The 10815-nt window shown below is 50.6% G+C and overlaps 1 protein-coding gene across 1 annotated transcript; it reads right to left on the reverse strand.

Moving 5' to 3' along the window:
- Nucleotides 1–4263: 4263 nt before the first annotated feature.
- LOC134383613 (aflatoxin B1 aldehyde reductase member 2) lies at nucleotides 4264–10711 on the reverse strand. Its single transcript, XM_063104845.1, has 7 exons — nucleotides 10398–10711; nucleotides 7787–7974; nucleotides 7484–7588; nucleotides 6552–6648; nucleotides 6209–6308; nucleotides 5560–5689; nucleotides 4264–4681 (listed from the first exon to the last, which is right to left on the reverse strand). Exons 1-7 carry the CDS (start codon nucleotides 10705–10707, stop codon nucleotides 4520–4522), a joined length of 1092 nt encoding a protein of 363 aa, XP_062960915.1. The 5' UTR covers nucleotides 10708–10711; the 3' UTR covers nucleotides 4264–4519.
- Between the last annotated feature and the right edge of the window lie 104 nt (nucleotides 10712–10815).

Genomic DNA, 10815 nt, shown 5'->3' on the forward strand with positions numbered 1-10815 from the left:
CCATGGCACAAACTTTTGATCTAGATTAAATGACTGTTCTTCTGAATGAAATTTGCTCATTTTTCATTACAAGTTTTCTTATGCATATCAAAAGAGTAAAGCAGCAGTTGATGTGTACATATAAATAGAAATATTTAATAAACAGAAAATGATGTCTGTCAGATATTTCAAATAGATCAGCTAATTCCAATAAAAGTTATGCTTTTCTTCCAACCAATTCATGAAAGTGAAGTAAAGTTTTTGGAAGCTCATTTTGTCAAAGGGGAAGCATCATGACACCATGAATGCTATTTTGAATTCAGGTATAAAGTTCAGCATTGAAGACAGAAATTTGCTTTTGCAGTGGACATTACACTTACAAATTATGTGGGGCACAGTGTCGGGTAAAAGTTGTCTAATTACACCAAAAATCTATGAAGCAGAAATGTACTTGCTCAAAGCAATTATGGAGCCTGACACTCATACCTTCCAGTTGCTTCTGAAATGTATTCAAAATGCAAATTTGAGACACTGGCGATGTTAACATCACAATCACTAGCACCAAGCAGGCCAGAATCGAAAGAGAGTAGGTCAGCCCAGAGGCCCTCCCTCCAGCTTTTAGCTTCAGTAGTTTCCTTTCTCATTAATTTCCACATACAAAAGATATACCAACTCATTGTCAAGTCTTTTATACACTACAAACCAGTGTCCTTAGCTTGAGGCTGATTAAATATGTTTGAGGTTTTCCAGATCCAACTCTGTTCATTTGCCTTTTGAAGAAACACTGTATGTATGAAATGGCTGGATTCAAGTGACCATCAAATATGTGTGATGCACTATCTAGAAAGTTCTAACACGTGGGGCATGAAATAGCAGAGAATGCGTCCCTGATGGGAATACTCAGGACAGAGGGTCTCCTGGAAGGTTTTGGGAATCATCCTCTCAACTTGTCCACTCCAGACTTGTACCGGTTTATTTTCCAAAGATGACCACCCTGTTCTCTCACATCCTCTTGACAACTAATTTGACATTCCTCCCATGACACAAGAGCGATGCTGCATTTGCGCAGCTGGTACATAAAAGGCAATACCCCTACAAAAACTTACATCGAAAACAAGGCAATGCTGCTTCTGCCTGGTTTCCCTAGGCAGCCAGCTGCCACACTGTGATGTAGCCCAGGCCACATGGAGAGGCCACACGTGTTCCAGGTGACTACAACAACTAATATCCCAGCAGATCGTCAGCATCAACTGCCAAGGTGATGACTGAACAAGTCTTCAGGTGATTCTAGCCTCCAGCTTTTTTTTTTTTTTCCCCTAAAAGATGACCGGTAAGGGGATCTTAACCCTTCCTTGACTTGGTGTTGTCAGCACCACGCTCAGCCAGTGAACTAACCAGCCATCCCCATATGGGATCCGAACCCGTGGCCTTAGTGTTATCAGCATCGCACTCTCCAGAGTGAGCCACGGGCCAGCCCTAGCCTCCAGCTTTAAGGCCACCTCTGAGACACTGGGGAGCAGATGAGTCTTGCCCACAGAGCCCTGCTCAAACAGATTTGTGAGCTAAATGACTTTTTAAAGTTTTATTGAGACATAATTCACACACTGTACAATCAACCCACTTAAAATGTATAATTTGATGGTTTTTAGTGTATTCAGAATTTTACAACCACAATTTTAGACCATTTTCATCACTCTAAAAAGAAACCCTGTACCCATTAGCAGTCAATCTTCATTTCCTCCCAAACCCCTTCCAGCCCTAGACGACCACTAATCTACTTTCTGTCTCTAACAGATTTGCCTATCCCAGACTTTTCACATAAATGGAACCATACAGCATGAGGCCTTTTGTGACTGGCTCCTTTCACTTAGCATAACGTTTTCAAGGTTCATCCACACTGAAGATGTTTCAGTACTTTACTCTTTTTTATTGATGGATCCTATCCATTGTATGTATGTACCACATTTTGTTTATCTGTTCATCAGTTGATTGACATGTGGGCTGCTCCCATTTTTCAGCCAGTATGAATAATACTGCTGTGAACATCCGTGTAAAAGATTTTGTGTGGACATACGTTTTCATTTCTATTGGGTGTACCCAAGGAACAGAATCACTGGGTCATATGGTAGGTCTATGTTTAATCTTTTGAGAAACTACCAGACTGTTTTCCAAAGGGACTACGTCATTTCACATTCCCACCATCTCACATTCCCACATTCCCTTTATTCCCTGTATAAAGGTTCCAGTTTCTCCAAGTCCCCAACTCTTGTTAATGTCTGCTCATTATCACTACAGCCATCTAGCAGTTGTTGTTTTTTTTTGTTTTTTGTCTTTTTCGTGACCGGCACTCAGCCAGTGAGTGCACCGGCCATTCCTACATAGGATCTGAACCCGCGGCGGCGGCGGGAGCGTCGCCGCGCTCCCAGCGCCGCACTCTCCCGAGTGCGCCATGGGCTCGGCCCTCTAGCAGTTGTGAAGTGGTATCTCATGGTGGTTTTAATTTGCTTTTCCTTGATGACTAATGAAGTTGAGCAGCTTTTCATGTGCTTATTGGCCATTTCTATATCTTCTTTGGAGGGTCTATTCAAATCCTTTGCCCATCGTTTCATTGGGTTTCCTATCTTTTGCTATTGAGTTGTAAGAATCCTTTATTCTAGATAAAAGTTCCTTAACACATAAGTGATTTGCAAACTTTTTTTCCCATTCTGTGGGTTGCCTTTTCACTTTCTTGATGGTGTACAGTTTTTGATTTTGATGTCTAATTTATGTACTTTTTTGCTGTTGCTTGTGCTTTTGGTGTCATATCTAACAAACCATTGCCTAATCCAAGGTCATGATTTACTCCTATTATCTTAGCTTCTAAGAGTTTTATAGTTTCAGCTATTACATTTAGGCCTATGATCCATTTTGAGTTAGTTTTTTGTGCATGATGTGAGGAAGAGGTCCACCTTCATTCTTTTGCATGAGGACATCCAGTTGTCCTAGCACCACTGGTTGAAGACTGTTCTGTTCCATACTGAATTGTTTGGGCACTTATCTCTAAAATCAACTGACAGTACATGTAAGGACTTATTTCTGGACTCTCAATTCTACTCCTTTGATCCATTTGTCCTTCCTTATGCCAGTATTACACTGTCTTTATTGATGTAGCTTTGTAGTAAGTTTTGAAATCAGGAAGTGTGAGTTCTCCACTGCTGTTCTTTTACAAGATTGTTTTGGCTATTCTGGGTCCCTTCAATTTCCACGTGAATTTTAGGATCAGTTTGTCAATTTCTGTAAATAAGAAAAAGCCAGCAGGGATTTTGATAGGGATTGCAGTGAATCTTTAGATCAATTTGGGTGATTTTGTCATTTTAAGCAACTCAACTTTGGAGTGGTTTGTTGTACAATAACTAACACACCACCCCACTTGGGGGAGTGTTCATTTTGTTATCGACAAAGACAAAGGAGGGTGGTTGCTTTCTATGAAGAGTAAAAGTTTGTCCGCAGGGCATCTCCCTCCAGACACCAAGACTTGTCTTAGAACAGTCTGCTGGACCAGTGGCTCTGTCTGGATTTCCTAGCTGAGCCCTTCCACCACTTCAGAGATGCTCCAAGTGCTGGTAGCTGAGGGCCCCCTCCCCCCACAACCCCCCTTCACCCCCACCCCACGCAGGGCTACAAAGATTTTGCTTCCCAGGGAATGGTATTTCACCAGACCTGGGGTTTTTCTCTCCAGACCTGGAGTTTTTCTCTCCAGCCTGGGGGCCTCCTGTGTAGAGTAGGGATTTGCTGAGGGTAATGGGGACCCTGACTGCCTGCATCCCCACCAACAGAAGGCCCAGCGCCAAGGCCAAGAATCATATGATGACCAGACAGGAGGCTTCAGCTAAGACAAGAGTAACACCACTCCTGACAGGGAGAGAGTGTTAAAAATGCTCCACCATCCCGGGAGGTTTCATGCTTCTTCTTGGTGGTGACTCTAATGGTAGGTTTTGGCCCAAATTCTTCCATTTCTACATAGACAGTGAGGGAATTCTGAATGAGAGAAAAGTCTACATCAGGGGGTAAGATACTCTTTGTTTCTACCACGTGTGGAAGGGTGAGAACCACCTCCAGCCCCACTGTGGACAGGTCAGGCTAGGATTCAGGACGAGGGACTGAGGACCCCTTGCCAGGGTGGTGTGCTCCTGAGACCCTCCCACCACCCTTGCCCGTCGAAGACCCCAGCTCAGGGCTCTGCCCCTTTGTCATAAGTCTCCAGGCAGGATGAGAAGGAAGACGCAAAAGCAAAGGAGACGAGTCTGTGGGGTTCACTCCAGCCTGGGCTTCAGCCAGGCCAGCGCCTGCTTTATTCAGACAGGAAATGCCCATGTAGGACACAGCCCCAGCCCTTCCACACCATGAAGGCAACAGGGAGTGAAGCAGAAATCTAGAAAGACAGTGCACGGATTGAGACAATCAGGAGAGACGGTGCCAAGTGAGCATTAGGCAAGACGACCAGGGTGAGAGGATAAACAAGGCGGCAAAAGAGCCTACAGCAGCCTGACCCACGTGGGACCTAGCGGAAGTAGTTGGCACACTCGTGGGCAACCAGGTGCCAGGCTTGGTGAAAGGCCTCCACGACAGCCGGCTCCAGGGGCCCTTCTTCAGCGGCTGCCAAGTTCTGCTCCAGCTGCTCCACGCTGGACATGCCCAGGATGACTGCGTCCCCGTGGGCAGCCTGCAAGAGGAGATGGCCAGACCTCAGCCGCTTCTGCACAGTGGTCCCGGTCACAACCCTCCCTGCCCCATCCCTGCCCCGATGGGGGATCTGCATTTATTTCCATCCTGTATATCCAGAAGGAACTTATGGTGACCCTAACAGTTGTCACTGTGGGACTCTACACCCTGTGTTGTTGCCCTGCCGTCACACTGCTCATCCAGACAGACCTCGGTTCAGATCCCAGTTCTGCCAGCCCACGGCTCTGTAAACTTGGCTTAGTCTCTTTGAGACTCAGTCTCTTTCTCCATCGTCAGCGTGGTTACGTGACACACTTAGCTCCCATTTACTGAGCACCTACTGCATATGCCAGACACTACGCAACTGTCTAGGGCTGAGCAGGAGACAAGTTTTAGGCAGGAGAACGGACACCAATGTGGGGAGGACCCCAGTGGCCCCCAGAAGAGTGAGAATAATGGGTTTTGCAGTTAAACCCATGTTAAAGTAACTACCCCCTTGATAGCTGTGTGAACTTCAGTTTCCTCATCAATAAAATTGGGGGCTGGCAGTTAGGTCACTGGTTAGAACATGGTATTATACCACCAAGGTCAAGAGTTCGGATCCTGTACCGGCCAGCTGCCAAAAACAAAGCTAAACTAAACTGAAATTGGGAGAACCATACTTCACAAGGCCTAAGTCATCATGAAACCATGTTTGTAAGCCCTCATTGCAAAGCCCGACACTCAGATAACAACAAAGAACAACAGGAAGGGTGCCCATAAAAAGTGGAAAAAAGAAATTTCAGAGGAAAGGATAAAAACAAACTCTCAGGAGATCACCGAAGGTAATTCTGGCTCCCCTGAAAGGCAGAGGCTGAGCCCCGGGGACGGCTGGGTTACCTGCAGCTGGGAGTGGTGGTACATCCACCGGAGGGCGGCCACGGTCATGCTGGGGGCGCCGGAGCCATAAGTGGCCTGCAGGGCCTTCTCCACCAGGGCAATGGCCTTGAAGTGGTGCTCCTTCCAGAAGCTGGGCAGGTGGGGATGGTGACACAGGGGTCAGTCCCTCCAGGTCAGTCAGAGCAGCTGCCCCCACCTAGCCCCTGCAACCTGGGGAGCCAGTGTCCTCTCTAGCCATGGATCTCCTACGTTACTGGGCATCAGAACCACCTGGAACGCTGGCTCCCTCACCAGACACATCCACAGTACCTTAAGAACTCATACAGCTCCCCTCGCATTACCCGGTGAAAGAAAGGGAGCGAGCACAGGGTCAGGACTGGGCCCAGGCCACCACAGCCTCTGCCCAGGGGTCTTTCTCTCCTTCTCAGCAGGTGATTTCTTAGGGAGAGCTATAATTCAGAAGACCATGAGGTCCCAAGAAAACAAGAAGAAACCCCCAGAGAGTTTGGTAATTCCTGAAGGAATCAAGGGACATAGGTGCAGGCAGCAAGGAAAGGCCTGACCCCAGGAAAGCAGCCTAGAACTTCTCCATTTCAGATAAAGGAGACCTCTCACCCCACGCATTCCCATACAGACACTCCCAGCTCACCGGTTCCTGTAGGTCTCAGCCCAGCTATTCCCAAAGAAGCGGCCAATAGGTTGTTTCCCATCCTTGTCCTCATACTTGTACTTGCCGGTCAGCAGGCCTCCTGCAGGAAGGCTGCAATCAGACCCCCTACGCACAGTGTTCCAGAACCTGCCGTGTCCCTCACAGTCATGGACTGGGGGAGGGGAGGGACCCAGGTGGGATGGAAGACACAACCTAGCCTCTTGTCAACCCCTCCCTGCTTCTCAGGTCTTGGGCTGGGCATCCACCAGGTCAAAAGCAGGCAGAGACAGGGTCAGGATGCCCTCCGCCCCCAGGAAGAGCCTGTCCCCACAGCAGCCCTCACCAGCCAAAGGGTTGTAGGCGTAGAACCTCAATCCAAAGTGCCTGAGGCAGGGCAACAGCTCAGTCTCCACCTGCCGAGTGGTGGCGTTGTACATGCCCTGCAGGGAGGTGGATGATGCAGAGGACTGACATGTCAAGAGAAGAGACCCCTGCCTTCCTCTTTAAAACTCTTAATCTACACCAGCCCAGGACTTCAGGGATTATTTCTAAAATCACTTGTGGGGGTAGGGGATGGGGAGAAGGTTTGGGCCCAAGGAAGAGAAACCAGACTGGACTTAACATTCCACAAATCGATACAAGCACCACCTATGGACTGGAAACTGAATTTACGACCAGGAGCGAGGGGCTGGCTTGTTAGCTCAGTTGGTTAGAGTACAGCCTCATAACACCAAGGTCATAGGTTCAGACCCATACCAGCCAGCTGCCCTCCCTGCTCCTCCCCACAAGATAAAGCTTTAACACAACTAGAAGCAAGTCTGGCACGGTCTTTGTCTTCAAGAGACATTATAGTCAAATTGGAAAAAGAAGACATAATTACAATAAACATATGTTCTGTGATCACAGTAGGTGCTCAAACACACAAGCTGAATGTACGAAGATGAGGTATGGAGAATGGAGGCTCCCCTGGGTATGACGGGAAAGGCTTCCAGAGGAACAGCCACCTTAAGTGAGACCTGAGTGACCCCAGGGAGAAGGAGGGGGGAGGGTCCCAGGATGAAGTGCAGAATAGTGTGGGGTAGGAAGGTACCAAGGTGGGCACTCAGGCAGGAAGCAAGCAGGTGCCTGGAGCCAGGCTGAGGAGCTTGGCATCACCCTGAGGGCACCTGGGAGCCATCAACAGGCTTTGAGTAGGGGAGTGGTTACTGTATAGAGGGTACAGAGGGCAGTCAGAGGGGCAGAGAACCTGGGATCAGCAAGAGCCCTGGCCCTCACCTGGTACACAGTTGGCAGAATCCAGCCATTGCTCTTGCAGAGGGCACAGATCTCGGCCACCTCCCAGGCAGCATAGTTGGAGAGCCCAAGCTCCACAAACTTGCCCTGCAGGGGAGAAGCTGCGGTCACAACCCACCATGGCCCAGGAGACCAGGAAGGGGAGAGCAGGGTAGAGGCCCCAGGAGTGGAGTCTGCTCCCAGCCCCACTCTGGGATGGCCCTGGTGCCTCCACTCTCCTGGGTAGCATCAGGATAAGGAGAGGAGCAGCAGACCACCTCCTGGAGCTCAGGCGACCGCCCTCACCTCCTGGTGCAGCTGGTGGCAGGCGTGCAGCGTCTCTTCCACTGGGGTGCTGTGGTCAGGAGCATGTAGGTAGAAGAGGTCTACTTGGGGACACTGGAGCCTCTTCAATGATGTCTCCAGCTGGGTCCGGAGACTGTCAAGCTTCAGTGATCTTCCATCCCAAGGGTTGGCCTTCGTGGCAATTTTCACTTGGAGGAAGAAAGTAACGGTTAAGAGACTTATTAGAGCCACTTATTAGCCATGGCTAAATTACTTCAGTTCACTGAAGTCAATTTCCTCATCTGTAAACTGGGGATAACTATGGAACTGTCTTCATAAGGAGAACATAAGGAATAAACATTGTCTTATATGTAAATTCTCAATGGTCACTTCTGTTATAGTCACTGTCAGTCACCAAACTTCTGTCTGGGCCGGGCCTTGCACTAGAGACTGTGTATGCGGAGATGAATTGAGCACCCAGGATCTCTGCCTCCAGGAGTCGCCAGTGTAGATGGTGATGTTACAATATGGTAAGTGCCATCAGAAGTGCACATGGTGCCAAGGGAGCCCAGAAGAGAGACAGAGGGCCAACCTGGCAATTCCAGGGAAGGCTTTCTCTAGGAGATGACTCCCAAGCTGAGCCCCCCAAAATGAGGCTTCACCAACAAGGAAGGGTGGGAAGTGCATTCCAGAGTATGGAAACACAGGCAAGTCACAGAGGCAAGAACACAGTAAGTGAGGCTCCACACCTCCAGGTCTGAGTTGTCGTAAGAGCACCAATTTTGGGGCAGGGAGCCGTGGGACATGAGACAAGAGAAGGGGCACAGACCTGTCCCCAAAGGTTTTCAAATACCATCCTACTGCATCAGGACTTGATCATTCACACGTTTTGTCAGGGTGTGAACCAGTCAGCTGTGTTCACTCTGGCTGCAGCACAGAGAAAGAACTCGAGGGGGTGGGCCTGGAAGCAGGGAGACAAGTACAGAGGCTGGTGCAAGAACTGAGGGAAAGAGATGCAGCTGCCCAAATGTGGGCCACTGGAAGAGACCTCCTGGAGAGAGAGTTAGAAGGCAAACTGAGCAGAAGGCCATTACAGTCCCCTCCAGACTCACAGAAGCCTGCATGTACATCCACCGTAAAGACACAATCCCCAGGAGAACAGCATAGTGTTCCGCCATCCAAGCAGCTTGGAAGTGAGTTAATTTAGCACTCTTTCTTCCCTTATAAAAAAGCCCAGCTGTCTGGATTGATGAGTGGATGGATTTTATACTTGGCAAAGTCAACTCAGCAGGTCAGAGGAGTGTCATCAGATGACTTGGGATATGGGAGAGAACAAGTTCCGTGGCTTCTGCCCAGATTTTCTCTATTCCCCTAGGCATTCTTCTGTGAACTTTGCCTCAGGTCTGATCTAAGGACTTTGGCTCCGTAAGCTCCTGGTCTCGAAAAAGGAAGCATGGAAGGGCTGGAGAAGAAAAACAAATTCAGAAACAAAACCTTCGTGATCAAGGAGAGGCGGCAAGGTGATCTATAGAGTGTGGGCCCGAGACACACATTCCCATTCTGTTCCTCCAGATCCAAACTATGAATGTAAGGAGGACCCAGGGAGAGACCTATCCATGGCGATGGGAAGGAAGAGGAGGATGGTGAAGAGGTGGATGGCGAAGAGGAGGCAGAGTGTGATAGCTAATGTTTGCTGAGCCCTCACTATGTGCCAGGCACACTCCTAAGCACTTCCAATGACACCAGACTAGTAAGGGACAGTTACCCTCCATTCTTCACTCAAGCCACACCTGCCCACTGGTTATCCTGCCACATGCCATGCACTTTGTATTTCCAAGCCAACTCTTTGCACAGCTATGCTCTCAGACTCTATGCCCTTTTCTCTCCTTCTCCTTGGGGTAATCTACTATTGACCCTTTAAGGCCCAGCTCCAGTGTTCTCTGAGCATTCCCTAGTGCCTTTCCCTGGCCTCTAGCCCCCCAAAGTGCTCTCTCTGGGACTCCCCAGCAATCATTGCTTCAATATTCCCCACTACACTCTGAGCTCCCTGGGGTGGGTTAGAGTCACTTTCTCTCCTATAGCCCCATGACAAAGCCGGGCAAAGAGCAGACAGCAAAGCTTTTCCCTCTTTTTCACACCTCCTCATCCACCCCCACCCACCAAGCCGCCCCCAGCCCGGCCTATGGCATCGCAACAGTTCTCCCTGAGAGAGCCAGAGGTACTGCCAACTGAATAGGGCAAAGTCTAGACACTGAAGAAGCCCAGAATGAAGAGGGTGCTCGGGGAGCGCATGGGAGGTGAGGGCAAGGAGAGGGTAGGGAGCAGAAGAGCCTGGATGGGGGCCAGCTATGGGCACCTGGCAGGGTTGGAAGCGGGGACTGCAATGGAGGTAGAAAGCGAAGGGCCAGACCAGGCTCGGGGCAGACTCGGGGACTCCCGAGCTGCAACTTCCAGAGGAAGGAGAGGGGGAGAAAAGGAGTCAGGGGAAAGCAGCATCCGTTTGTACGGGGCTAGACGTGCCTGAGAAGCGTGGGGCTCACAGAGCTGCGGATGGGCAGGAGGAGGTCGGCGCTCCAGGAGGGGGACGAAGCGGTCGAGGCCGACTGCGGCCAGTGCACGGCTGGGGAGTTACCTCTGCGGTCGCCGCCGCCCAGCCCGAGCCCCAGGCCGCCCAGGATGCTCTCGGACTGGCCGTCGCTGTACAAGAAGGCCGTGTCCAGCTCGGTGTAGCCGCGCTCCAGGAAGATGCGCACGGCCGCGGCGCTGGCGGGCGCGTCCATGCGGCGCCCCATCTCCATGGTGCCGAGCACCGTGGCGGGCCGGACCAGGGCGCCCGAGGCGGACCGTGGCGGCGGAGGCCGGGCCATGGCAAGCGAGCGAGCTCCCTGCGGCCGGGAACAACGCGCGCAGCGGACGACTGCGCGGGCCACGGCGCTCAGCATGACGCCGACGCCTGCGCGCTAGGACGGCCGGGCCCCGCCCACGGCGCGGGGCGGAGCGCCGAGGAGGCCAGGGAGCGTGGGCAAAGAGCGCGCCGCCGTCCGACGCAC

This window comes from Cynocephalus volans, chromosome 8 (genome assembly GCF_027409185.1).
Source record: "Cynocephalus volans isolate mCynVol1 chromosome 8, mCynVol1.pri, whole genome shotgun sequence".
NCBI lineage: Eukaryota > Metazoa > Chordata > Mammalia > Dermoptera > Cynocephalidae > Cynocephalus > Cynocephalus volans.